The following is a 27,730-nucleotide window of genomic DNA, read 5'->3' as shown; positions in this document are numbered from 1 at the left end:
TAATCATCTTAGGAGATTTTTTTGTGTTGTTTTGTTTTTTTGAGAGTCTCACTGCAATCTCCACCCTCCGGGTTCAACTGATTCTCCTCCCTCAGCCTCCCAAGCAGCTGGGATTACAGGTGCCTGCCACTGCACCCGGCTAATTTTTGTATTTTTAGTAGAGACGGTTTCACCATCTTGGCCAGGCTGGTCTTGAACTCCTGACCTTGTGGTCCACCCGCCTCAGCCTCCCAAAGTGCTGGGATTACAGGTGTGAGCCACTGCACCCAGCCATGGAGTTATTTTTCATTCATAATTGTTATGTTTGTAATTTTTTAACATAGCCAATAAGAAAATACACTAAGTAGATGAAATGGTAGATGTAGCTCTTTTCAGCTGAGAGTGGGAGAAAAAGTTGAGGCACCTAAGGGAGATGCATAAAAATGCTAGGGTGTCTGTCACTTTCACAGTGAGGAGGGCTGACATGTAGCTGTGTGAGCAGTCTACTGGAGAGAGTGGCTTTTCTAGACCATGACAATTCCCTGGCAATTTAGTTTGAACCACATTCACCTGTTAGGATTACCATGCGTACTATTAATGTCAACTGAACTAAATCATCTTTCCATGACAGCTGCCTAACAAGAATCCATCTCACAAAATTGACCACCTCAAAAGGAAATTATTTTCATTTCACCTTTAATGATTATTCAAGACCCCAGTATAACAACCCAAGGCCAGGCGCAGTGGCTCACGCCTGTAATCCCAGCACTTTGGGAGGCCGAGGCGGGTGGATTACGAGGTCAAGAGATCGAGACCATCCTGGCTAACAGTGAAACCCCACCTCTACTAAAAATACAAAAAATAAGCCGGGTGTGGTGGCGGGCACCTGTAGTCCCAGCTACTCAGGAGGCTGAGGCAGGAGAATGGCGTGAACCTGGGAGGCGGAGCTTGCAGTGAGCCGAGGTCCCGCCACTGCACTCCAGCCTGGGCGACAGAGCGAGACTCCATCTCAAAAAAAAAAAAAAAAAATTAACCCAGCAGATTTTGTTCACCTGAATGGCCAGAGTACAACCCATTAAATATTTGAATTGAGTAAAAGGCTTCAGATTTTAAGTTTTGAGAGTTTTTTTTCTGCTTGATCTAGTCTATCATTGAAGCTTTCGAGTATACTTTGTATTTCATCCAGTGATTTCTTCAGTTCCACATTTGCCATGTGCTCTGGAAAACTCTATCTGGTTGGTAAATACCTCAACCATATCCAGAATTGCTGTTGACATTTCCTTACTTTCTTTTTCAGAAGTCTCTTGAATCCCTCTAATCTTGGTTAAAATCAGTTTCCACAATTCTCTATATGACATTTCTTGAATTTCTTTTGGATGGGGATCTGTTGCTGGAGAATTACTGGGTTCCTTTGGAGGCGTCCCACTTCCTTGCTTTTTCACGTTTCCCGTGTCCTTCCGTTGAGATCTGCGCATCCTGTGTAAATTGCTTCTTCCAAGTTTGTGAATTTGCTTTGTAGGGGAGGACTTCTTCCTAAAAATGTAGATAGGGTGTTGGTTAGGTGGGGCACTTTGGCTTTGATTGGGGTAGTACTATAGGCTCTGTGTGATTTCTTGGGTGGCTTAGGGTGTGGTTATTAGTGGAGGGTGTGGTTGCTGGGGACTAAGAGGCTAAGGTGGGCCAGTCTTTGAGCCCAGGAGTGGTGTAGGCTGGCTCTGGCATTAATGGGTTCAGGGGAGCAATTTGGAGTCCTCTAGGTGCTCTGCTCGAATCCTGGTAGTGGCAGCCCCTGTGGGCGGCAAGCTACCCAGGCGCCGAGGTAAGAGACCGAGGACACGAGCTGTTCCAGTATAATAAAATATAAAACAAGAATAGTTATACCAGATATAGATCTTAGAGATGATTATGAGTATCATTAATCATTAGTTGGTAGTAATTAATTTATCCCAATATTATAATAATCCTTGCTCTAAAATCATAACCTAGGAAAAACCAGGCCATACAGAGATAGGAGCTGAGGGGACATAGTGAGGTGTGACCAGAAGACAAGAGTGCGAGCCTTCTGTTATGCCCAGACAGGGCCACCAGAAGGGCTCCTTGGTCTAGCGGCAACGCCAGCTTCTGGGAAGACGCCCCTTGCCAAGCGGACGGTGGTCTAGTGGTAGCCTCAGTGTCAAGGAAAAACACAGGCTACTTAGCAGACCGGGAAAGGGAGTCTCCCTTTCCCGGGGGGAGTTTAGAGAAGACTCTGCTCCTCCACCTCTTGTTGGAGGGCCTGACATTAGTCAGGCTTGCCCGCAGTTATCTGGAGGCCTCACCATCTCCCTGTGATGCTGTGCTTCAGTGGTCACGCTCCTAGTCCGCCTTCATGTTCCATCCTGTACACCTGGCTCTGCCTTCTAGATAGCAGTAGTAAATTAGTGAAAATACTAAAAGTCTCTGATATGCAAAAATAATGGCGTAAGCTGTCTTTCTCTTTGTCTCTCTCTCGCTGCCTTGGCTGCCAGGCAGGGAAGGGCCCCCTGTCCAGTGGACACGTGACCCACGTGACCTTACCTATCATTGGAGATGACTCACACTCTTTACCCTGCCCCTTTTGCTTTGTATCCAAAAAATAACAGCGCAGCCAGACATTCGGGGCCACTGCCGGTCTCCGCGCATTGGTGGTAGTGGTGCCCCGGGCCCAGCTGTCTTTTCTTTTATCCCTTTGTCTTGTGTCTTTATTTCTACACTCTCTAGTCGCCGCACACAGGGAGAAGCCCCCCGACCCTGTGGGGCTGGTCCCTGCAAGCCCCAGCTAAGCTCGTGGTTGATCCCAGGCCCTGGAGCAGTGGGTGTGATGTGGATGAGGACAGTTGCAGTTGGGTGGTATCCCACAGGCTGGGTCCCTGACCCCAGACCCCGGGGAGGAGTGTTCAGCCGCCAACGGTGGCGGAAAGGGCAGAACAGCCACCAATCCCCAGGCCCCTGGCCCTCCTGCTCAAGGTCCTCAGGGGACGGAGCCGCCAGTGGACTGTCCTCAGGCCCCCGGGGTTTGGGCTCTGGCTGTGACAGACAGGGAAGGGCTGGGCCCCAGGCTGCGGACGGAAAGCTCAGGCGGGGCAGGGCGGGCGCGCAGTTGGCTCGTGTCTGGGTCCCGCGGCAGCGGCGGGGTTATTTGTCCTTTGGGACTCCTGAGAGCGCCTGGCCTCCCCTCTCCCTCCCTGGCCCTCAGCTGGCGGCGGCGGTAACCGCAGGCAAGGCAGGAGCTGCCCTCGGGGCTGGACTCTCGGGGTGGCGGAGGCTGCAGCTGCAGCTGCAGCTGCTCAGGGCAGGGAAGCCCGTGGGCTCCACGTGGGCTCCTGCCACGCCGCTGGGGAATCTCTCGGCCGCTGCCCCCTATTCTGGAGGTCCGCGAGGGTCGGGGGAATGTGGAAGTCCGTGGGGGGACTGCATAGCCCCGGGGTCTCTCACTCACCCTTTCCCCGCGCGCGGGAGCTGCAGGCCGTCCCCGCCTATCCGATTTCTCCGCGCAGGCTGCCTGGGTGCCTCTGCTCCGCTCCTCGGGCTCCCAGTGGCTTCTCGGCTGAATCCCGCGTTCTCTTAGCTGATCTGCTGCAAGTGTGAAAACCTACCGGCTCCTTCGGTTCCCGTCAGAGGAGAGGTGCGTGCCGGCTGCATCTACCAGGCCATCTTGAGCCTGTGGTCCTAGGTGGAAACGGGCCCCAAGTGCGCGAGTTACTCAAGGGCGTTCCCTGGAGGGTCTGGGTCGGCCCCGCCCCCTTCACTCCCGGGAAGGCCCCGCCCTCCCCTTCCAGACTGGACGGAAAGCTCCATGTGCACACAGGTGTGTTAGCTAATAGAAATGGAAGCAGACTATTTACACTTTTCCACAAAAGTGTTCATTTTTCACTTTTTTTTTTTTTGAGACGGAGTGCAGCGGCGCGATCTCGGCTCTCTGCAACCCGGGTCCAGGGTCAAGCAATTATCCTGCCTCAGCCTCCCGAGTAGCTGGGTTTATAGGCAAGCGCCACCACGCCCAGCTAATTTTTGTATTTTTAGTAGAGACGGGGTTTCACCATGTTGGCCAGGCTGGTCCTGAACTCCTGACCTCGTGATCTACCCGCCTCGGCCTCCCAAAGTGCTGGGATTACAGGCGTGAGCCACGGCGCCCAGCCATTTTTCACTTTCTATACTGGGGATTTGTGTTAGTACTCACAGAGACACCTTATTCTTTTTTTTTTTTTTTTTTTTTTTTTTTTTTTAATGAGACGGAGTCTGGCTCTTGTTGGCCAGGCTGGAGTGCAACGACGCGATCTCGGCTCACCGCAGCCTCCACCTCCTGGGTTCCAGCGATTCTCCTGCCTCAGCCTCCTAAGTAGCTGGGATTACAGGCATGCACCATCACGCCCGGCTAATTTTGCGTTTTTAGTAGAGATGGGGTTTCACCATATTGGTCAAGCTGGTCTCGAACTCCCAACCTCAGGTGATCTGCCCGCCTTGGCATCCCAAAATGCTGGGATTACAGGCGTGAGCCACTGTGCTCAGCCCCATCTTTACCTTTGAAAGGAATGATTACTGAAATCATCTCTCTGAAATTTCACATTTAAACATATTTATACCCCCAAATCATGTTTTTCAATACTGTTCAAAGGCCATCTATAAAAATGCATATTTCAACACAAAAGATTTTTCAAACATCTAACAATATGTGACATTCCAATATAGATGATTATATTGATATTATTTAGCTGTAAAAAAGAATAAGGCAGGCCGGGCACGGTGGCTGACGTCTGTAATCCCAGCACTTTGGGAGGCCAAGGTGAGCAGATCACCTGAGGTCAAGAGTTTGAGACCAGCCTGGCCTCAATGTGCAAGATGGCACATTGCACTCCAGCCCCGGCAACAAGAGTGAGACTCCATCTCAAAAAAGAAATGTTTTGTTTTTATATTATAAACCTAAAAATTTAGTCACTCAGTATTTTTTCAAATTTAACAATACTGCTATCTTGTGACAAACTGTCCATAACATAAAATTTGCCAATCTAACCTTTTTTTTTTTTTGAGATGGAGTCTCACTCTGTTGCCAGTCTGGAGTGCAGTGGTGTGATCTTGGCTCACTGCAACCTCTACCTCCTGGGTTCAAGCCATCCTCCTGCCTCAGCCTCCCGAGTAGCTGAGACTATAGGCATATGCCACCACGCCCAGCTAATTTTTGTATTTTCAGTAGATACAGGGTTTCACCATGTTGGCCAGGATGATCTCAAAGTCTTGACCTTGTGATCTGCCTGCCTCAACCTCCCAAAGTACTGGGATTACAGGCATGAGCCACCGTGCCCAGCCTGCCTCTTTAGCCTAGGCTGGAGTGGAGTGGTGCCATCTGGGCTCACTTCAACCTCCATCTCCTTGGCTCAAGCCATCCTCCCACCTTAGCCTCCCAAGTAGCTGAGACTACAGGATCGCACCACCACGACCACCCAAATTTTTATTGTAGAGACGGGGTTTCACCATGCTCCCCAGACTGGTCTCAAACTTGCGAGCTGAATCCATCCACCCACCTTACCAGGACCAGCCCATTCTAACCATTTGGAAGTATACAGTTCAGTAGCTTTAAATACACTCACGTTGTTATGCAACCATCACCACCATCCATCTCCAGAACTTTCTATGATCCCTAACTGAAACTCTATAACCATTGAACAACTCCCCTTTCCTCCTTCCCCCAGGCCCTGGCAACCACCATTCTATTTTATTTTTTGTCTCTGATGTTGCCTCCTCTAAGTCCTTTATACAAGGGGAATCATATAGTATTTGTTTTTTTGTTACTGGTTTATTCCAGGTAACCTAATGATCTCAAGGTTCACCTGATTGCAGCATGTGTCAGAATTTCCTTCCTTTTTAAGGTGAGCACGGTGGCTCACGCCCGTAATCCCAGCACTTTGGGAGGCCAAGGCGAGTGGATCACCAGAGGTCAGGAGTTCAAAACCAGCCTGGCCAACATGGCAAAACTGTCTCTACTAAAAATACAAAATTAGCCAGGCGTGGTGGTGCATGCCTGTAATCCCAGCTACTCGGGAGGCTGAGGCAGGAGAATTGCTTGAACCCAGGAGGCTTGAGGTTGTGGTGAGCCGAGATCACACCATTGCACTCCAGCCTGGGCAACAAGAATGAAACTCCATCTCTAAATAAATAAATAAATAAATAAGCCAGACATGGTGGGGCACACCTGTAATCCCAGCTACTCAGGAGGTTGAGGCACAAGAATCACGTGAACCTGGGAGGTGGAGGTTGCAGTGAGCCGACATCTCGCCACTGCACTCCAGCCTGGGTGACAAAGAGAGACTCTGTCTGGAAAACAAAACAAAAAACTTTCTTTCCTTAAGAAGGTAGAATAATATTCCATCATATGGCCAGACCACATTTTGTTTATCCATTCATCTGTTGGCAATTTGGGTGTTTCCAACTTTTGACTTTAGTGAGTACACTGTAGCAGCGTGGGTGTACAGCTCACCCAGGATATTTTGGAAGATTGTTGGCATTTATCTCCAAAAGTTTTATTTATTTATTTTTTGAGACGGGGGTCTCACTCTGTCATCCAGGCTTGAGTGCAGTGGTGCGATCTCAGCTCACTGCAAGCTCCGCCTCCTGGGTTCATGCCATTCTCCTGCCTCAGCCTCCCGGTAGCTGGGACTACAGGCGCCCGCCACCACGCCCGGCTAATTTTTTTTGTATTTTATTTTTAATAGAGACGGGGTTTCAGCATGTTGGCCAGGCTGGTCTTGAACTCCTGACCCTAGGTGATCCACCCTCCTCGGCCTCCCAAAGTGCTGGGATTACAGGCCTGAGCCATCTCACCTGGCAGAGTGTGTTTTCCAGACTATGACAATTGCCTGGTAATTTAGCTTAAATTACATTCACCTGTTAGGATTACCGTGTGTACTGTTAATGTCAACTGAATCAAATCATCTTTCCATGACTGCTGCCTAACAAGAATCCATCTCAGCCAGCCTGGTGGCTCATGCCTGTAATCCCAGCCCTTTGGTAAGCCGAGGCGGGCGGATCACCTGAGGTCAGGAGTTTGAGACCACCTTGGCTAACATGGTGAAACCCCATCTCTACTAAAAATACAAAAATAAGCTGGGTGTGGTGGTACACGCCTGTAGTCCCAGCTACTCTGGAGGCTGAGGCAGGAAAATCTCTTGAACCTGGGAGACGGAGGTTGCAGTGAACCGAAATCATGCCACTGCACTCCAGCCTGGGCGACAGAGCAAGACTCAGTCTCATTAAAAAAAAAAAAAAAAAAAAAATCAATCTCACAAAATTGATCATCTCAAAAAGAAATTATTCTCATTTCATTTTAATGATTATCCAAGACCCCAGTTAAGAATTAACCCAGCAGATTTCGTTGACATTAATGGCCAGAGTATAATAACCCATTAAATCTTTAAGAAACATGCTTCAGATTTCAAGTTTTGAGAGTCTTTCTTCTACTTGTTCTAGTCTATCACTGAAGCTTTTGAGTTTACTTTGTATTTCATCCAGTGATTTCTTCAGCTTCAGAAGTGTCATTAGGTTGTATTTAATAATATCACTGGAGTTGATAATTTTTTCCTGCAGAACGGTAACTCCTTCCATCTTTTTTCTCTGTTCTTTTCCAAATGATGCTTGTATTATGCCCATCAACTGTATAATATGTATGTTCAATTCTCTCTCCAAAATATCTTCTGTTTCTTTTGGATGGGGATCTGCTGCTGGAGAATTACTGGGTTCCTTTGGAGGCGCCCCATTTCCTTGCTTTTTCATGTTTTCTGTGTCCTTCCGTTGAGATCTGTGCATCCTGTGAAAGTGGCTTCTTCCAAGTTTGTGAACTCGCTTTGTAGGGGAGGACTTCTTCCTGAAAATGTAGATAGGGTGTTGGTTAGCTGGGGCACTTTGGCTTTGATTGGGGTAGTACTGTAGGCTCTGTATGATTTCTTGGGTGGCTTAGGGTGTGGTTATTAGTGGAGGCTGTGGTTGCTGGGGACTAGGCGGCCAGGTGGGCCAGTATTTGGGCCCCAGTGGTGGCCTGATCTTACCTATTCTTTAGCCCCAGAGCAGTGCATGCTGGCTCTGTTATTAGCGGGTTGTGGGGAGTGATTCGTGTGTCTCTAGGTGCCCTGCTCTAATGCTGGTAGTGGCAGCCACTGGTTGGGGGTGTGGCTGATCTCAGGCGTTGGGGCAGTGGGTGTGATGTGGGCAGGGTAGTTGCAGTTGTGGGGGCAACCCTCCGGAATCCAGGCGGTCCCTGCTGGTGTTGGAGGTGGCTGACCAGGTTGGGCGGGCACGCGAGTCCCCGGGCCTGTAGGTAGCCTGAGGTGTTATCCGCAGGCTGGGCCCCTAAACTCAGACACCGGGGAGGAGTGTTCAGCCGCCAACGGTGCCGGAAGAGGCAGAATAGTCACCAATCCCCAGGCCCCTGGCCCGCGTGCGCAAGTCCTCAGGAGGCAGAACCACCAGCGGACTGGCCTGAGGGCCCCGGTGTTCGGTCGCTGGCTAGGACGGACAGGGAAGGGCTGGTCCCCAGGAAAGCTCAGGCGGGGTAGAGCAGGCAAGCGGTTGGTTCGCGTCTGAGTCCCGCGGCGGCGGTGGGGTTATTAGTCTTTTCGGACGTATGAAAGCCTCTGGCCTCCCCGCTCCCTCCCTGGCCCTCAGCTGGGCGGCGGCGGCTGCAGCTGTAGCTGCTCAGGGCAGGGAAGCCCGTGGGCTCCACGTGGGCTCCTGCAACGCCGCTGGGGAATCTCTCGCCCGCTGCCCCCTACTATGGAGGTCCACGAGGGTCAGGGGGCTGTGGAAGTCCGTGGGGGGACTGCGGAGCCCCCGGGGTCTCTCACTCACCCTTTCCCCGTGCGCAGGGGCTGCAGGCCGTCCCAGCCGATTCGATTTCTCCGCGCAGGCTGCCTGGGTGCCTCTGCTCCGCTCCTCGGGCTCCCAGTGGCTTCTCGGCTGAATCCCGCGTTCTCTTAGCCGATCGGCTGCAAGTGTGAAAACCTACCGGCGCCTTCGGTTCCCGCCAGAGGAGAGGCGCGTGCCGGCTGCATCTACCAGGCCATCTTGAGCCTATGGTCCTAGGTGGGAATGGGTCCCAAGTGCGCGAGTTACTCAAGGGCGTTCCCTGGAGGGTCCGGGTCGGCCCCGCCCTCCCCTTCCAGACTGGTCCGCAAGCTCCGTGTGCACACAGGTGTGTTTGCTAATATAAATAGACTATTTGGCCGGGCACGGTGGCTCACGCCTGTAATTCCAGCACTCTGGGAGGCCGAGGCGGGTGGATCACCTGAGGTAGGGGGTTCGAGACCAGCCTGGCCAACATGGGGAAACCCCGTCTCTACTAAAAATAAAAATATCAGCCGGGCGTGGTCGCGGGCGCCTGTAATCCCAGCTACTTGGGAGGCTGAGTAACGAGAATCGCTTGAACCCGGGAGGCGGATGTTGTAGTGAGCCAAGATCGCGCCACTGCACTCCTGCCTGGGCGACAAGAGCGAGACTCCATATCACCAAAAAAAAAAAAAATCCTTTACGTTGATGTATGCATTTTTTGGATGCTTTTTTCTTTTAATTTTAATTTTTTTTTTTTTTTTTTTGAGATGGATTCTAACTCTGTCGCCCAGCCTGGAGTGCAGTGGCGAGATCTCGGCTCCTGCAAAGCAAAAACTCCGTCTCCAAAAAAAAAGAATGATGAATTAACATGCTAGGGTGTGCTTGGCAAAGTGTGGTTCACTCCTGCAGTCACAGCACTTTGGGAGGCTGAGGCAGGCAGATCACTTTGAGTTCAGGAGTTCAAGACCAGACTAGGCAACATGGTGAAACCCTGTTTCTACAAAAAGGTTCAAAAATTAGCCAGGAGGCTGGGCATGGTGGCTCAGCCCCTGTAATCCCAGCACTCTGGGAGGCCCAGGCGGGAGGATCACCTGAGGTCAGGAGTTCAAGACCAGCCTGACCAACATTGGGAAACCCCATGTCTACTAGAAATACAAAAATTAGCTGGATGTGGTGGTGGGTGCCTGTAATCCCAGCTAATCTGGAGGCTGAGGCACGAACTTGGGAGGTGGAGGTTGCAGTGAGCCATGATCGCGCCATTGCACTCCAGCCTGAGCAACAAGAGCAAAACTCCGACCAAAAAAAAAAAAAAAATTAGGCCTCATGGCTCATGCCTGTAGTCCCAGCTACTTGGGATACTGAGACTGGATAATTGCATGAGCTCGGAAAATGGAGGCTGCAGTGAAATTGCACTACTGCATTCCAGCCTGGGTACAGAAAGACCACATCTCTAAATAATAAATAAATAAATAATAAAATGCTACAGTGTTTGTCAGGTTTGCAGCGAGGAGGGCTGACATGTAGCTGTGTGGGCAATCTGTTAGAGAGAGTGGCTTTTTTTGACCATGACAATGTACTTCAGCTACATTCACCTGTTAGGATTCCTGTGCGTACTGAATTCAGTACTGATCAGATTCAGTAACTGAATCAGATCATCTTTACCTAACTGCTGGATGATAACTAATCTTGCAAAATCGACCATCTCTAAGGGAAATTATTTTTATTTCGCTCTAACGATTACCCAAGACCCCAGAATAAGAACTAACCCAACAGGTTTTGTTCACATTAATGGCCAGAGTACAACCCATGAATCTTTAAAGTGAGAAAAATGCTTCAGATTTTATGCCCTGAGAGTTTTTCTTCTATTTGTTCTAGTCTATCATTGAAGCTTTTGACTGTACTTTGTATTTCATCCAATGATTTCTTCAGTTCCAGAAATACTCTTCTGTTGAATTTTAAAACCTCTTTCTGGCAGGTAATCATCTCATATATCTCCCCACCTCTTTTCCTCATTTCTTTATGTTGTTGTTCAAAAGACTCTTCCATGCTGATGACCTTCTTTACAATCAGTCCGGTCAATTCTCTGCTCAATTCTCTGTTTGAGCTTTCCTGAATTTCTTTTGGATGGGGATCTGTTGCTGGAGAATTACTGGTTTCTTCTGAAGGCGTCACATTTCCTTGCTTTTTCATGCCTCCTGGGTCCTTCCGTTGAGATCTGCGCATCCTGTGGAATAGTCACTTCTTCCGTTTGTGAATTCGCTTTGTAGGGGAGGACTTCTTCCTGAAGATGTAGATATGATGTGGTTAAGTAGGGGATCTTGGCTTTGGTTTGAGGTAGAAGTGTAGGCTCTGTACATTACTTGGGTGACTTAGGGTGTGGTTATTAGTGGAGACTGTGCTTGCCTGTTCTTGAGCCCCAGAGCAGTGTACACTGGCCCTGGCGTTAGTGGGTTCAGGGTAGCGATTTGTGGGTCTCTTCGTGGGCGTCTAGGTGCCCTGCTCGAATGCTGGTAGTGACAGTCCCTGGCTGGGCATGCGGCTAATCTCAGGCCCGGGGGCAGCAGGTGTTGATGGGTGGGAGGGGCAAGCGAGTCCCCTGGCCTGTCCGTGGTGGTATCGGCAGGCTGTGCCCCAGACCTCAGACCCCGGGGAGGAGTGTTCAGCCGCCAACGTTGACGGACAAAACCCGCAGCCACCAATCCCCAGGCCCCTGTGCTCCAGTCCTCGCGGGACGGAACCGCCAGCGGACTGTCCTCAGGCCCCCGGGGTTTGGGCTCTGGCTGTGACAGACAGGGAAGGGCTGGGCCCCAGGCTGCCGGCGGAAAGCTCAGGCGGGGCAGGGCGGGCGAGCAGTTGGCTCGCGTCTGGGTCCCGCGGCAGCGGCGAGGTTATTTGTCCTTTGGGACTCCTGAGAGCGCCTGGCCTCCCCTCTCCCTCCTTGGCCCTCAGCTGGCGGCGGCGGTAACCGCAGGCAAGGCAGGAGCTGCCCTCGGGGCTGGACTCTCGGGGTGGCGGGGGCTGCAGCTCCAGCTGCTCAGGGCAGGGAAGCCCGTGGGCTCCACGTGGGCTCCTGCAATGCCGCTGGGGAATCTCTCGGCCGCTGCCCATTCTGGAGGCCCGCGAGGGTCGGGGGGCTGTGGAAGTCAGTAGGGGGACTGCGGAGCCCCGGGGTCTCTCACTCACCCTTTCCCCGCGAGCGGGGGCTGCAGGCCGTCCCCGCCGATCCGATTTCTGCGCGCAGGCTGCCTGGGTACCTCTGCTCCACTCCTCGGGCTCCCAGTGGCTTCTCAGCTAAATCCCTCGTTCTCTTAGCGGATCTGCTGCAAGTGTGAAAACCTACCGGCTCCTTCTGTTCCCGTCGGAGGAGAGGCGCGTGCCGGCTGCATCTACCAGGCCATCTTGAGCCTGTGGTCCTGGGTGGAAACGGGGTCCCAAGTGCGCGAGTTACTCAAGGGCGTTCCCTGGAGGGTCCGGGTCGGCCCCATCCCCTTCACTCCCGGGAAGGCCCCGCCCTCCCCTTCCAGACTGGACAGAAACCTCAGTGTGCCCACAGGTGTGTTTGCTAATAGAAATGGGAGCAGACTATTCACACTTTTCCACAAAGGTGTGCATTTTTCACTTTTTATGCTGGGGATTTGTGTCAGTACTCGCAGAGCCGCGTTGTTCTTTTCTTTTTCTTTCTTTCTTTTTTTTTTTTTTTGAGAAGGAGTCTAGCCCTGTCGTCCCAGGCTGGACTGCAGTCCTGTGATCTCGGCTCACTGCAACCTCCGCCTCCTGGGTTCAAGCGATTCTCCTGCCTCAGCCTCCCGAGTTGCTGGGAATACAGGCGCATGCCACCACGCCTAATTTTTTTGTATAATATTTTTAGTAGAGACGGAGTTTCGCCATGTTGGCCAGGCTGGTCTTGAACTCCTGATCTCAAGTGAACTGCCCGCCTTGGCCTCCCAAAGTGCTGGGATTACAGGCATAAGCCACCAGGCCTGGGCTGCCTTGTTCTCTTTTACAGCTGCGTAATGTCAACATAATCATGTATATTGAAATGTCACATATTGTTAGAAATTTGTAATAATCATTTATGTAAAAATATGCATTTTTTGTGGATGGACTTTTTTGAGACGGAGTCTCACCCTGTTGCCCAGGCTGAAGTGCAGTGGCGCCATCTCGGCTCACTGCAACCTCTGCCTCTCAGGTTCAAATGATTCTCCTGCCTCAGCCTACGGAGTAGCTGGAATTAGAGGTATCTGACACCATGCCCAGCTAATTTTTGTATTTTTAGCAGAGACGAGGTTTCACCATGTTGGCCAGGCTGGTCTCAAACTCCTGACCTTGTGATCTGCCCACCTCAGCCTCCCAAAGTGCTGGGATTACAGGTGTGAGCCACTGTGCCTGGCCTGGATGGACTTTTCATGATATTGAAAAACATGAGTTGAGGTACAAATATGTTTAAATGTGGAATTTCACCGTCATGGTTTCAACGATCAGTTCTTTTAAAGGAAAGATCCTGACCTCAGGTGATCCTCCTGCCTTGGCCTCCCAAAGTGCTGGGATTACAGGCATGAGCCACTGTGCGCAGCAGCAGAACCATTTTCTATTCCATGCTGAACAAACCAGTTTTTGCCACACATGTGTTGAGATGAAACAACTTTCTTTCTATGAGAGACGTTGCAGGAGCTCATGAAACTCACAGAAGCTAAAACAGCCCAATCATAGGAATTCTGTAGTGCAGCATGGCTCAAGTGAGTGTGAGTGTGTGTGAGAGAGCGATTGTGAACATAGGAGTGTCAATGTGTGCATGTATGTTTGTGTATTTGAGCATGAGGGAGAAGATGAGGGACCAGACGGTGAAGAGCACCTTAGGCCAGGCAAGGAGTTTGGCATCATCTTACAGGCATTAATGTGCCACTGACAGATTTTTTCACGGAAAATTAATGTGGCCAGATCTGTGTTTTTTTATTTTATTTTATTTTATTTTTGAGACAGAGTTTCACTCTTGTTGGCCAGCCTGGAGTGCCATGGAGCGATCTTGGCTCACTGCAACCTCTGCCTCCTGGGTTCAAGCGATTCTCCTGCCTCCGCCTCCCAAGTAGCTGGGATTACAGGCATGTGCCACCACACCGAGCTAATTTTGTATTTTTAGTAGAGACGGGTTTTCTCCATGTTGGTCAGGCTGGCCTCAAACTCCCAACCTCAGGTGATCCGCCTGCCTCGGCCTCCCAAAGTACTGGAATTACAGACATGAGCCACCGCCCGCTGACTTATATTATTTTATTTTATTTTATTAATTAATTTTTTTTTTTTTTGAGACAGAGTTTCACTCTTTTTGCCCAGGCTGGCGTGCAATGGTGCAATCTTGGCTCACTGCAACCTCTGCCTCCCGGAATCAAGCGATTCTCCTGCCTCAGCCTCCCAAGTAGCTGGGATTACAGGCGCCTGCCACCATGCCCGGCTTTTTTCGTATTTTTAGTAGAGACGGGGTTTCACCATGTTGGCCAGGGTGGTCTCGATCTCTCGACCTCGTGATCCGCCCACCTCGGCCTCCCGAAGTGCTGGGATTACAGGCGTGAGCCACCTCGCCCGGCCTTATTATTTTATTTTTGAGACAGAGTCTTGCTCTTTTGCCCAGGCTACCATGCAATGGCATGATCCCAGCTCACGGCAACCTCCGCCCCATGGGCTGTCAAGCAGTTCTCATCCCTCAGCCTCTCGAGTACCTGGGATTACATGTGCCTGCCACCACACCTGGCTAATTTTTGTATTTTTGGGGGTTTCGCCATGTTGGTCAGGCTGGTCTCGAACTCCTGACTTCAAGTGATCCATGTGCCTCAGCCTCCCAAAGTGCTGGGATTACAGCGTGAGCCACCATGCCCAGCTCCCACATTGCTTTCTCTAGGTATCCGTCTCAGATCTTCTTCTCTCTCTCTTATACTGACACTTCTAATTGCATCTTCTAGAGCCCACTTGGATACTCCAGGATCATCTTCCCATCTAAAGATACTTAATCGGGCCCAGCGCAGTGGCTCACGCCTGTAATCCCAACACTTTGGGGGTCAGAGGTGGGCGGATCACCTGAGGTCAGGAGTTTGAGACCAGCCTGGCCAACATGGCAAAACCCTATCTCCACTAAAAATACAAAAATTAACCAGGCATGGTGGCACGTACCTGTAATTCCAGCTACTCGGGAGGCTGAGGCAAGAGAATTGCTTGAACCCAGGAGGCGGAGGTTGCAGTGAGCTGAGATGGTGCCACTGCATTCCAGCCCGGGTGACAGAGTGAGACTCCATCTCAAAAAAAAAAAAAAAGATCCTTGGCCGGGCGTGGTGGCTCACGCCTGTAATCCCAGCACTTTGGGAGGCCAAGGCGGGCAGATCATGAGGTCAGGAGATCGAGACCATCCTGGCTAACACGGTGAAACCCCATCTCTAATAAAAATACAAAAAAATTAGCTGGGCGTGGTGGCAGGCGCCTGTAATCCCACCTACTCAGGAGGCTGAGGCAAGAGAATCACTTGAACCCAGGAAGAGGAGGTTGCAATGAGCCGAGATCATGCCACTGCGCTCCAGCCTGGCAACAGAGCGAGATTCCACCTCAAAAAAAAAAAAAAAAGGAAACTACTCAAGTAGGCTGGGTGCGGCGGCTCACGCCTGTAATCCCAACACTTTGGGAGGCTGAGGCCGTAGATTGACTGAGGTCAGGAGTTCAAGACCAGCCTGACCAACATGGTGAAACCCCATCTCTACTAAAATTACAAAAATTAGTCAGATGTGATGGCAGCCGCCTGTAATCTCAGCTACTCAGGAGGCTGAGGCAGGAGAATCACTTAAACCCAGGAGGTGGAGGTTGCACTGAACCGAGATTGCACCACTGTACTCCAGCCTGGGTGACAGAGTGAGACTCTTGTCTCAAAAAAAACAAAACAAAAAAAAGATAAAATGAAATAACAAATATGGAATTATTTTATAAACTCTAAACTGTCACATATATTAGAGATTGTTTCAACTACCTTCATCAATTTATTGAGTACTGCATTTTAAATCAGAGCTTCTTGGGCTGGGCACAATGGCTCATGCCTATAATCCCAGCACTTTGGGAGGCCAAGATGGGCTGATCATTTGAGGTCGGGTGTATCATCTGAGGTCAGGAGTTCAAGACCAGCCTGGCCAACATGGTGAAACCTGGTCTCTACTAAAAATACAAAAATCAGCCAGGCGTAGTGGTGGGCACCTGTAATCTTGGAGCTACTTGGAGGCTGAGGCAGGAGAGGCACTTGAACCTGGGAGGCAGAGGTTGCAGTGAGCTGAGATCTCGCCACTGCACTCCAGCCTGGGTGACAGAGTGTGACTTTGTCTAAATAAATAAATAAATCAGAGCTTCTCAAAGTTCAGTGTGCACACAAATGACCTGAGATCTAGTTAAAAATGCGGACTCCAGACCGGGCACAGTGGCTCAGGCCTATAGTCCCAGCACTTTGAGAGGCCGAGGTGGGCGGATTCTTGAGCTCAGGAGTTCTAGACCAGCCTGGGCAACATAGCAAGACTCTCCGTACTAAAAATACAAAAAATAAAAAAATAGTCAGATGTAGTGGCATGCGCCTGTGGTCCCAGCTATTTGGGACTCTGGAGGCTGAGGTGGGAGGATCCCTTGAGTTTGGGGTGTGGAGGTTACAGAGTGAGCCAAGATTGGGACGGGCCACTGCACTCCAGCCTAGGTGACATGGTAAGACCCTGTCTCAAAAATCAAAGAAAAAAAATCAATGTTTTAAAGAAAAGGAGTTATGGCAGAGTTAAAGGCCTAAAGTGGCCGGGTGCAGTGGCTCATGCCTGTAATCCCAGCACTTTGGGAGGCCGAGGCAGGTGGATGATGAGGTCAGGAGTTCAAGACCAGTCTGGCCAAGATGGTGAAACCCCATCTCTACTAAAAATACAAAAATTAGCTGGGCGTGGTGGCGGGCAACTGTAATCCAGCTATTCAGGAGGCTGAGGCAGGAGAATCGCTTGAACCCAGGAGGTGGAGGTTGCAGTGAGCCAAGAATGCACCACTGCCCTCCAGCCTGGGGGACAGAGTGAGACTCCGACTCAAAAAACAGAAAAGAAAGGCCTAAGTCATGTGACTGCACCTGTGTCCCTGTATTCAGGGGTCTTCGGAGAAGCAGTACCCATGCCTGAAACTCAAGGACATGTAGGAAATGAGAGTTGCTTTTGTGTCATCATCCATGTCCTTCCTCGGGTGCCCCAGCCTTGAAGGAAGAGGAGCCCCAGGTGAGGATAAGTGGGGGCGAGGCTTGTTGTGTTTAGGATAGCCAGAGGCCAGCCCTCACAAGGCAATGTCTAAACGGGGGCACTCCTCTGTCCTGGTCTCCAACCACCCACCCCAAGAATAGAGGCCTCACTCTAGCCTGAAAGACCCTTTTCTGACACCCGACCTTCCCTTTCCACAACCCCTGGTGGGAACACAGTGAAACCGCCTTTGCAAATTATAACTAAGGAAATCGTAACAGCGAAACACATCAGACCTAACCAACCCCATCTTGCTTCTAACATCTAAACTGTCATCCATTCCTGGGTGTAGGCGGAACTAGCCTTGGGAAAGAATTTAGTTTGTAGTTTAAACTAAACATAATAGCCCTTCCCCAAAGCTAAATTGTTCTTGTAAAATGAAAGAAAGGCCACCAGCCATGAAGTTAGAATAAGAAGGGCTGGAATTCTAAGTATTACCAGCCATTATTCTGGAGGTAGTAAGATTTGCAACTTCCCCAATCACTCTTGAAGGTGACATCACTATTGTGAACCTAAGATCGGCCTTTTGAGATGGCTATTCAGGTTTTTGCATTTCTATCAACCGGATGGCCCCACCTGGACTTGTCAACCAGATCTGTGGCCCCCACCCAGGGACTGACTCAGCAGAAGAGAACAGCTTCTGACTCCCTGTGATTTCAAACCCCAGCCAACCAGCCAGCACTCCCCATTCACTGGTCCCCTACCCATCAAATTATCCTTAAAAACTCTGTAAAAGCTCACGCCTGTAATCCCAGCACTTTGGGAAGCTGAGGTGGGTGGATCATTTGAGGTCAGGAGTTCAAGACCAGCCTGGCCAATGTGGTGAAACTCTTTCTCTACTAAAAATACAAAAATTAGCTGGGCGTGGTGGTGGGTATCTGTAGTCCCAGCTACTAGGGAGGCTGAGATAGGAGAATTGCTTCAACCTGGGAGGTGGAGGTTGCAGTGAGCAGAGATTGCGCCACCGCACTCCAGCCTGGCCAACAGAGAGAGACTCTGTCTCGAAAGAAGAAAAAAAAAACACAGTCTGATCCCCGACTCAGGGAGACTGATTTGAGTAATAATAAAACTCCAGTCTCTGGCACAGCTGGCCCTGGGTGAATTATCTTTCTCTATTGCACTTCCCCTGTCTTGATCTCTGTCTAGGCTGCGGGCAAGGTGAACCCCTTGGGCGGTTACAATAGGAGGAAGGATGTTCCGAGGTGGCAGGTCTATGCAAACCTATCCCCAAAGTCCAAGGAAGCTGAGGGGCCCAAGGAAGAGTAGAACTGCCCAACGGGTTCACCTTGTCCGCTGCCTAGACAGAGCCGATTTATCAAGACAGGAGAATTGCCTTGGAAAATAATTCACACGGAGGCAGCTGTGCTGGAGACCTGAGTTTTATTATTACTCAAATCAGTCTCCCTGAGCATTCGGGGATCAGGGTTTTTAAGTATAATTTGGTGTATGGGGGAAGGCCAGTGAGTCGAGTTTTGATTGTTTGAGTTGAAGATGAATTCCCAGCGAGTTGAAGCTGTCCTCTTGCGCTGAGTCAGTTCCTGGGTGGTGGGGCCACAAGATGGTTGAGCCAGTTTATCCATCTGGGTGGTGCCAGCTGATCCATCAAGTGCAGGGTCTGCAAAATATCTCAAGCACCAGGCTGGGCACGGTGGCTCACACCTGTAATCCCAGCACTTTGGCCAAGGTGGGCAGAGCACCTGAGGCAAAACCCTCTCTCTACTAAAAATACAAAAAATTAGCCAGGCATGGTGGTGGGCGCCTATAAACCCAGCTACTCGGGAGGCTGAGGCAGGAGAATTGCTTGAACCCGGGAGGCAGAGGTTGCAGTAAGCTGAGATCACACCATTGCACTCCAGCCTGGGTGACAAGAGCGAAACTCTATCTCAAAAAAAAAAAAAAAAAATTTCAAGCACTGATTTTAGGAGTGGGTTAGGAAGGGTCAGAATTTTGTAGCCTCCAGCTGCATGACTCCTAAACCATAATTTCTAATCTTGTGGCTAATCTGTTAGTCATACAAAGGCAGTCTAGGGCAGGCACAGTGGCTAATGCCTGTATTCCCAGCACTTTGGCAGGCCGAGGCAGGCAGATCACCTGACGTCCAGGAGTTCAAGACCAGCCTGGCCAACATGGTGAAACCCCTTCTCTACTAAAAATACAAAGTTAGCCGAGTGTAGTGATGGGCGCCTGTAATCCCAGCTACTCAGGAGGCTGAGGCAGGAGAATTGCTTGAACCCAGGAGGCAGAGGTTGCAGTGAGCTGCTATCGGGCCACTGTACTCCAGCTGGGATGACAGAGTGAGACTCTATCTCAAAAAAATAAAATCTCAGAGGCCTTCCCGGAACTAGGGTTAATGATAAGTCAACGTGGCGATCAGCATCCAAGATGGAGTTGCCTTCACCTCCACAAAAGGATTGAGGAATCTGCCCGGCCTGCCCCAGTCCCAGGAACTGCCACTTTGCCGCTGCTCCCACCACAGTCCTGGGGGCAGCACAGGACTGCTTCTTAACCCAATCCCTGGAGCCTTTGGCCTCAGAGGCTGCAACGCTGTGATTCCAGTCACTTTATTTTTCTACTAGTCTGTGCACCAGCTGTTTCCTCACTGGGTCTCGCTGTAGAAGAATCTACTTTTTACTGCATTTGGGGTCTTGCCTGAGGGGATCTGTACTGTGAGAGCCAGTGAAGCCAATCGGAGTGAGGCCACTGTGGCTGTGCTGTGCCCTGTCCTGCAGCAGCCACCTCCAACCCCACACAAAGCCTCTCCCTTACCTGCTTCCTCTGTGTTGGCTCTGCCTGGAAAGCATAGGCTCTAGGACTCAGCCCAAATATAGACCTCCCAGCCGGGTGCGGTGGCTCACGCCTGTAATCCCAGCACTTTGGGAGGCCAAGTCGGGCAGATCCTTGAGGTCAGAAGTTGGAGACCAGCCTGGCCAACATGGCGAAACCCCATCCCTACTAAAAATACAAAAATTAGCCAGGCATGGTGGCAGGCACCTGTAATCCCAGCTACTCAGGAGGCTGAAGCAGGAGAATCGCTTGAACCCGAGAGGCAGAGGTTGCAGTGAGCTGAGATTGTGCCATTGCATTCCAGCCTGGGCAACAGAGCAAGACTCCCTCTAAAAAAAAAAAAGACTGAGCCTCACTCTGTCACCCATGCTGCAATGCAGTGGCACCATCATAGCTGGGTTCCAGTGATCCTCCTGCCTCAGCCTTCTGTGTAACTGCAACTACAGGCACACGTCACCATGCCTGGCTAATTTTTTTTTTTCTTTTGGGTAGGGGTGAGGTCTTGCTGCCATGCCCAGGCTGGTCTAGAATCCCTGGCCCCAAAAGATTTTCCCACGTCAGCTTCCCAAAGCGCTAGGATTACAGGTGTGAGCCACTGAGCCTGACCCAAGCTCTCCTTTTAAATTAAATAACCCAATAACCCATTTTGTGACTTTTTTTTTTTTTGAGACGGAGTCTCGCTCTGTCACCAGGCTGGAGGGCAGTGGCGCAATCTCGGCTCACTGCCACCTCCGCTTCCCGGGTTCAAACGATTCTCCTGCCTCAGCTTCCGGAGTAGCTCAGATTACAAGCACACGCCACGAAACCGAGCTAATTTTTGTATTTTTAGTAGAGACGGGGTTTCACCATATTGGCCAGGCTAGTCTCGAACTCCTGACCTTGTGATCCTCCCACCTCAGCCTCCCAAAGTGCTGGGATTAGAGGCTTAAGCCACCGCGCCTGGCTTTGTGACTTTTTTTTAAGTCAGCACCTTCAATGGGCACTTCATTCCAATCTACCACAACAGATACCTCAGCCAACTGTTGAAGTTATCACTGCACACCAGGCCTGCCAGGATCCCCCAAGACCCCTGTGTTTTCACTGCGTTCAGCCCCAATCTGGCCCCGTAACCAATCTCAGCTTCCCAGCCCTCCATTTCCCTGAGTAACTACTGCCTGGAAACAATCCTTGTACCAATCTCCGCATCCGCCAGGAGCATTTGTTACTAGAAACGTCATGCAGTTCTGACGCAGTTCTGACCTTAAGCAGAAAATAAACGTATTTATTGGTTAGCTCTCAGAATCCACAGAAAGGATGGAGAACCCAGGCTCAGAATTCCAGAGGAGCGCAACAGTCAAAATCACACCAGCAACCGGCCTGGTAAACACACAGAAGCTGCCAGCAGGGGGCAGCAGAGGCCACAGCACGGGAACTACAACATCCCCAGGGACTGGAACTCAGAAGCCCCCGCAGCTACTGCAGCCCCAGTGCCCCCGGGAGCTGGCAGTTGCAGCCCCTGCCAAGACCACCAGAAAACATTGTCCACTGTGCCCCCCTCTTTGTTTCCCTAACACTTGACCCGATATCCAAGGCAGTAGCTTCGGCTTGCTGAGCATAAACCTTGTGCACACCTGCTCCTTCTATTGCCAGGGAGGCTGCAAAAGGAGGATGCGGCTCTTTCTGCTTCCATCATGGAAGGCTGGGATTCCACAGGCACAGAAAGGAAGGAGGGAGAGATGGGAATGTGAATGTCCTCCAGACAGCTCTGGCAGGATCAGGTGTGGGAGGAGAGTGAGGGTCTCACCCCAGCTGGGGTCTACCCAGGTCCACGTCCTGGACATGTTGAGGCTTTTTCCAGAAGGCAGAGATGAAGTGTGGTCTGACAACACCCAAGTGACCCCAGAGGGTGTCATAATAGACTGGAAGGGCGACACATCCCAGGCACCTGCCACCCATCACACACACCTCCCACACACTGGCATCCTTCCGCCCCAGGCACACACAAAGCCTCAGTCCAGAGATCAACTGTCTCAGCTCTGAATTTGCATATCCTGTGTATAGACTCACTGGTCACAATCTCTGCCCAGCCTGGCTTGTGCATACTTCTTTCTTACTGTCAGGGGAGGAGCCCGGCCTGGCACTCCCATTGGCCTGTAGATTCACCTCCCCTGGGCATGGCCCCAGGACCCAGGATAATACCTGTGCCTCCGGCCCAGAACCCTCCAAGCAGACACAATGGTAAGAATGGTGCCTGTCCTGCTGTCTCTGCTGCACCTTCTGGGTCCTGCTATCCCCCAGGAGACCCAAGATGGTGAGTAGGGAAAGCAAAGGATGGATGCTGGAGAGGACTGGAAGGAGGTGAGGAACAGGACATGTGGCTGGGAGAAGGGCTGGATGCAGCTGGGATTCCCTGGTATAGGGCAGGAACGGGTGCCCAAGGCTGTCAACTCCCTCAGCTCACACACTTCCAGGAGCATTCAGGGAGCCTCTGCCCTCACCCAAAATAAGACCTTCAGGAATCTGAATCTAAAACCCCTTAGTTTACGTGAAAACAAAGACTCCAAAGACCAAGCGACCTGCTTGGGGTAGAGAGCCAGGACGGAGCAGGAACCACATGCCTGGAGCTGCTTCTGCTCCTGTTCCTTCCCTCCTTCCGATGGCTGGGTACACCTGCCTGACGCTGAGGGAAAGAGAGAGCAGCCCCAAGGGGAAAGTGGGAAGGGAGGTCGGCTGGAGGGATGGTGCTAGAAGGAAACCCATGCCCTCACCCCACACTCAGACACAGCTGCAGTGGGTCTGGAAGGCTAGTGGCCCGAAAAGAAGACAGTGGGAGCTTGGGGAGATCAAGAGTCACTTCTAGGATAGGGGAAGGAGGCTGTGGCATGAGAATGTGCAGGATAAAGACATGGAAGCGAATGGCTTCTCAGTTGTGTGAGTTAAAAATTTATGACATTTACAAGTTGTCAGAATAGGTGTTTCATGTTAGTTTTATAATAATCACATTTATAATATTAATCCCATTCTGCACCAAAATCTTAATTATTCAGGGTTCTCCAGAGAAACAAAACTAATATACATTGTATACACATGCATATATGTATATATGAATATACACTGTGTATATACACTAATTATATACGTGTGTGTGTATACAAAAGAGAGAAAGGGAGGAGTTTTATTTAATATTTCTTGTGGCTCATACAATTCTGAGGGCTAAAAGTCCTAAATCAGCAAAGCAAGCCAGCAGGCTGGAGACCCAGGAAAGAGTTGGTGTTGCGGTCCTGAGTCCAAGGGTAGTCTGGAAGCAAAATTCTTTCTTCTCTGGGGGGACCTCAGCCTTTTCTCTTGATGCCTTCCACTGATTAGATGAGGCCCATCCACACTGTAGAGGGTAATCTGTTTTACTCAAGGTCTACTGATTTAAAAGCTAATCACATTCAGAAATTCATGAGCAAGAATGACTTCAGTACTTAAATTAGAAATCTGCCATATGACCTCCAACGTTACTAACACTCGTGTAAATTATATTCTAAATTAACTATGGAACTAATTGTGGAAATGTCCCACTCTCTCAACTTCCATCTTGTACCAAACTGCAAGGTACAATGCCAGGAATTCTGAGAGGTCTCCTAGCCTTACCCTATGCTGATCCATTCTAGGTCACTTCTTGAGTTTTCTAGTAAATCCACCTCCCTACACTTTCTAACTATATGTATTTGTCCGGTTAGACTAGAAATGTTTATTTCTCATGTTAAGTTCAATGCAGATTGGGCAAGTTTCCTCTCCTCCACAGGGTGACTCAGGGATCCAGGCTGTTTGCATCTTGGGACTCTTCTGTTTCATCCTGTGGTCTCCATAGTCATCAACAAAAGGGATAAGAGACAGTAGGGGAAAGCCAGGTGGTAGGGTCTTGGACCAGAAGAAAGACATCAGTCACTTCCAGTCACATTCTTGTTTGACAAAGCTCAGTCGTATGGTTCCAATCTATCTATAAGGAGGCTGAGAAATGTTATCTTCTTCTGTGCCAAGCAGATTAAATTCTGTAGTGAAGACACAGAATGGTCTCTGAAATATCATCCCCAGCGTGAATGTAGAGCCTGTTTCCTTGAGTGAGGCTCCGATGGTGTGAAGCTGATGGCAGAGGAGAGAGCTGGGGATGAAGAGGCCAGTGGCCAGGCCTCCCCTCCTGGCCCTCCGCAGCCCCACAGTGGGACACACTTGCATGGACCCCAGCCCTCAGAGTCTTTTCTTTTGCAGGTCATTACTCTCTGACCTATCTCTACACTGGGCTGTCCAGGCCTGGCAAAGGCACCCACAGGCTGCAGGGCACTGTCTTCCTCAATGACCGTGCCTTCTTCCACTACAACAGTGAAGACAGGAAGGCTGAGCCCCTGGGACCATGGAGACACGTGGAAGGAGTAGAGGACTGGGAGAAGCAGAGCCAACTTCAGAAGGCCAGGGAGGACATCTTTATGGAGACCCTGAACAACATCATGGAGTATTACAATGACGGTAATGGTCAGTGAACAACAGACCGCGGGGGTGGAAGTTCTAACCCAAGAGGCAGCCCCCCAAGTGTGAGTGGCAAGGGGTCAGCAGGATGGAAATAGTCCCAATCCCAGAGGAGGAACAGGAGACACAGCAGAAACACAGATATGTCCGCATCCCGCCCACCCCACAGCACAGTGCTCCCCACTTCCCCATCGATTGCCCCATCCTCATCCCAGGCCTCAGCTCACACAGGAAGTGATGGCAGAGTCACTTCCTATCCAGGCACCTCTGACCTATCACCTCCACACCCCACCCGTCGGAGGCTGATCTCCCCACGAGAAGGCATCAGACTCACCCCTGTCCAGGGAGGGTGCCTGGAGAGTGAGCCACTCTCAAAGTCACTCAGACCTGGGCTCACCTGGTGGCTCTGCCAGTCCTACCTGTTGACAGTGAAACGTTCCCAAAATAGCTGGTCAAAATCTGCAAACATTGGAGCACTGAGACCTACCTCCAAACAAGTCTGTAATATTTAACTATGTCTGTTCTATGAAGGATGTCACAGTCTGTCCTGATCTCCCTTGCAGCCCCATCACCTAGGACAGGGTACAGCCAATATTGGCTCAATTGAAATTTGTGGAATGAACAGAGAAAAGCACGCAGCACACACCGTAGCCCATGCTGGGGGCTCAGGAAGTGCTGGATTCAAAACTACGGGCTGTTAGAGTTCCCTGCAGCCCTAAAGTTCCTCCTTACCATAAGATGCAGACCCAGGAAGGGCCACCTGCACTGTGGTCGGAGGAGCTGGTGGCAGAGCCCATGCAGAGATGGTCCCTGTGCCCCCGGCTCAGCGCTCTTTCTCCTAAACCACACTGCCGGCCCCAAGGCAGCCAACCCCAGGTCTGGTGAACTGCTGGTGTTAAATTATCATGGAGTGGGTGTCAAAAGATGGGCTTCTAAATACAAAAATGCCCAAGGTGCTACATGGGATCTGAAGGTTTCCAAGAGGAGGCAAGAGATAAGCAGACATTTGAAGGATGAGGGATGGGAGGTCTTGGTAAGGAAAATGGCCCGGGGTGCATGTCAGCAGTAGGAGAGGAGGGGACACAGGTGATCAGGAAAGACACTGGGAGAAGCTTTGATGGACAGGAATAGAAATGGCAAAGTGGATAATTACGAGGAAGGAGGATGAAGAGATGAATACAGGGTATTAGGAAATAAGAGTAGCTGACATTTACTGAGGACTTACTTTGTGCCAGGCCCATCTATGAGCATATATAATGCTCCAGAATAGCCCCCTGAAACTGTGCTGTTCGCATTGCTGTTTCAGAGCTGAGGAAATAGAGGCCCAGGGAGGTGACTGGCTCCAGTTCATGCAACACACCAGGTGGGGGTGGGGAGAAACCTGGGACGTGAGCCCAGAGAGCTTGAGAGCTTTCAGAGTCTATGCCAACAGCACCAACCAGTGCTGGGTAAACACCTGCTTTTATCGTCAGAACAAAGAGGCTGTGTCCCCTGCCCTATGAGGTCCATTTCTGAGAGTTGTGGCTAATGGGCAAGAAGTTTGGGAATTTAGAGATTTGGGATAAAGAGATCAAACACCAGAAAGGAAGAAAGAAGTGATCAGGTCGGGCACAGTGGCTGATGCTTGTAATCCCAGCACTTTGGAAGGCCAAGTGACCTCGGATCACCTGAGGTCAGGAGTTCGAGACCAGCCTGGCCAACATGGTAAAACCCCGTCTTTACTAAAAATACAAAAATGAGCCGGGCATGGTGGCACGTGCCTGTAATCCCAGCTACTCGGGAGGCTGAGGCAGGAGAATCACTTGAACCCAGGAGGCGGAGGTTGCTCCAGCCTGGGCAACAGAGCAAGACTGTCTCACAAAAAAAAAAAAAAAAAAAAAATTGACCAGGTCAATGTGACTTTGAGGGGAAGGGGAGCACGTGAGAAAAAGGCCTAGGGGCAGGGACTGCCAAGGTCATGGCCGAGAGAGGCCACATATGTGTGAGCTGAAGGGACACGAAGGATGTGTCTGGAGAGGCACACGGGGAGGGTGTCCTTCGGGAATCCTGGCGTGGTGTTGTCACCACCAGGTTTGGAAGAGTGCGGGAGATGGCCAGGCAGCGGCTCCTCACCGGGACCTGCCTCCACCTTAGTCCCCTCTCGGGCCACTTGTCTGTCACTTCTGCTCTTTTTTCATTTTCTTTTCTTTTTCTTTCTTTCTTTTTTTCTTTTTCTTTTTCTTTTTTTTTTTTTTTTTTGAGACACGGATCTGGCTATGTCATCCATGCTGGTCTCAAACTCCTGGCCTCACAACATCTTCCCCACTCAGCCTCCCAAAGTGCTGAGACTACAAGCATGAGCCACCATGCCTGGTCTCTTTTCTTTCTTTCTTTCTTTTTTTTGGGGGGCGGGGGTTGGGGGGGGGAGTTTCGCTCTTGTTGCCCAAGCTGAAGTGCAATGGGGCAATCGGCTCACCACAACCTCTGCCTCCTGGGTTCAAGTGGTTCTCCTGCCTCAGCCTCCGGAATAGCTGGGATTACAGGCATGTGCCACCATGCCCAGCTAATTTTGTACTTTTAGTAGAGACTGGGTTTCTCCATGTTGGTCAGGCTGGTCTCGAACTCCTGACCTCAGGTGATCTGCCCGCCTTGACCTCCCAAAGTGCTGGGATTACAGGCCTGAGCCACTGCGCCCAGCCAAATTTTTTTTTTTTGAGCAGAGTCTTGCTCTGTTGCCCAGGCTGGAGTGCAATGGCGCGATCTCGGCTCACTGCAACCTCTGCCTCCTGGGTTCAAGCAATTCTTCTGCCTTAGCCTCTAAATAGCTGGGATTATAGGCGCGCGCCACCAAGCCTGACTCATTTTTGTATTTTTAGTAGAGAGATGGGATTTCATCATGTTGTTCAGGCTGGTCTCAAACTCCTGACCTCGTGATGCACCCGCCTCGGCCTCCCAAGGTGCTGAGATTACAGGCGTGAGCCACCGCACCTGGCCTCTTTTCTTTTTTTTTTTTCTTTATTTTATTCTTTATTTTATTTATTTATTTTGAGACGAAGTCTCGCTCTGTCGCGCAGGCTGGAGTGCAGTGGCGCCATCTCGGCTCATTGCAAGCTCTGCCTTCCGGGTTCACGCCATTCTCCTGCCTCAGCCTCCCAAGTAGCTGGGACTACAGGCGCCCGCCCCCACGCCCAGCTAAATTTTTTTCTATTTTTATTAGAGACAGGGTTTCACTGTGTTAGCCAGGATGGTCTCGATTTGCTGACCTCGTGATCCATCCGCCTCATCCTCCCAAAGTGCTGGGATTACAGGCGTGAGCCACCGCACCCGGCCTTTCTTTTTTTTTAAATCATAATACATTTTTTGTCTTATCAACAAAAGTCAGGCATGAAATA

The 27,730-nt window shown here is 50.6% G+C and overlaps 1 protein-coding gene and 1 long non-coding RNA gene across 2 annotated transcripts; one reads left to right on the top strand and one right to left on the bottom strand.

Annotated features, from left to right (window-relative positions):
• Window positions 1–7,283: 7,283 nt before the first annotated feature.
• On the bottom strand, window positions 7,284–12,284 carry LOC107971911 (uncharacterized). Its single transcript, XR_001714732.3, has 3 exons — window positions 11,995–12,284; window positions 8,833–9,062; window positions 7,284–7,852 (listed from the first exon to the last, which is right to left on the bottom strand). It is a non-coding gene; the product is annotated as an uncharacterized LOC107971911 (long non-coding RNA).
• Window positions 12,285–22,040: 9,756 nt separating this feature from the next.
• On the top strand, window positions 22,041–26,147 carry LOC463620 (zinc-alpha-2-glycoprotein). Its single transcript, XM_519279.8, has 2 exons — window positions 22,041–22,158; window positions 24,105–26,147. Exons 1-2 carry the CDS (start codon window positions 22,083–22,085, stop codon window positions 24,371–24,373), a joined length of 345 nt encoding a protein of 114 aa, XP_519279.2. The 5' UTR covers window positions 22,041–22,082; the 3' UTR covers window positions 24,374–26,147.
• The last annotated feature ends 1,583 nt before the right edge of the window (window positions 26,148–27,730 follow it).

Source organism: Pan troglodytes, chromosome 6 (assembly GCF_028858775.2).
Source record: "Pan troglodytes isolate AG18354 chromosome 6, NHGRI_mPanTro3-v2.0_pri, whole genome shotgun sequence".
Taxonomy (NCBI): domain Eukaryota; kingdom Metazoa; phylum Chordata; class Mammalia; order Primates; family Hominidae; genus Pan; species Pan troglodytes.
The sequence above is the reverse complement of the archived record's forward strand: the minus strand, read 5'-3'. Positions and strand labels throughout refer to the sequence as shown.

What these genes read in the sequence shown, in the direction of transcription:
- LOC463620 (XM_519279.8), top strand. Translation starts at nt 22,083, where the DNA reads ATGGTAAGAATGGTGCCTGTCCTGCTGTCTCTGCTGCACCTTCTGGGT. An exon ending in CCCCCAGGAGACCCAAGATG is followed by an intron (nt 22,159 to 24,104) that starts GTGAGTAGGGAA and finishes TTTCTTTTGCAG; the next exon opens with GTCATTACTCTCTGACCTAT.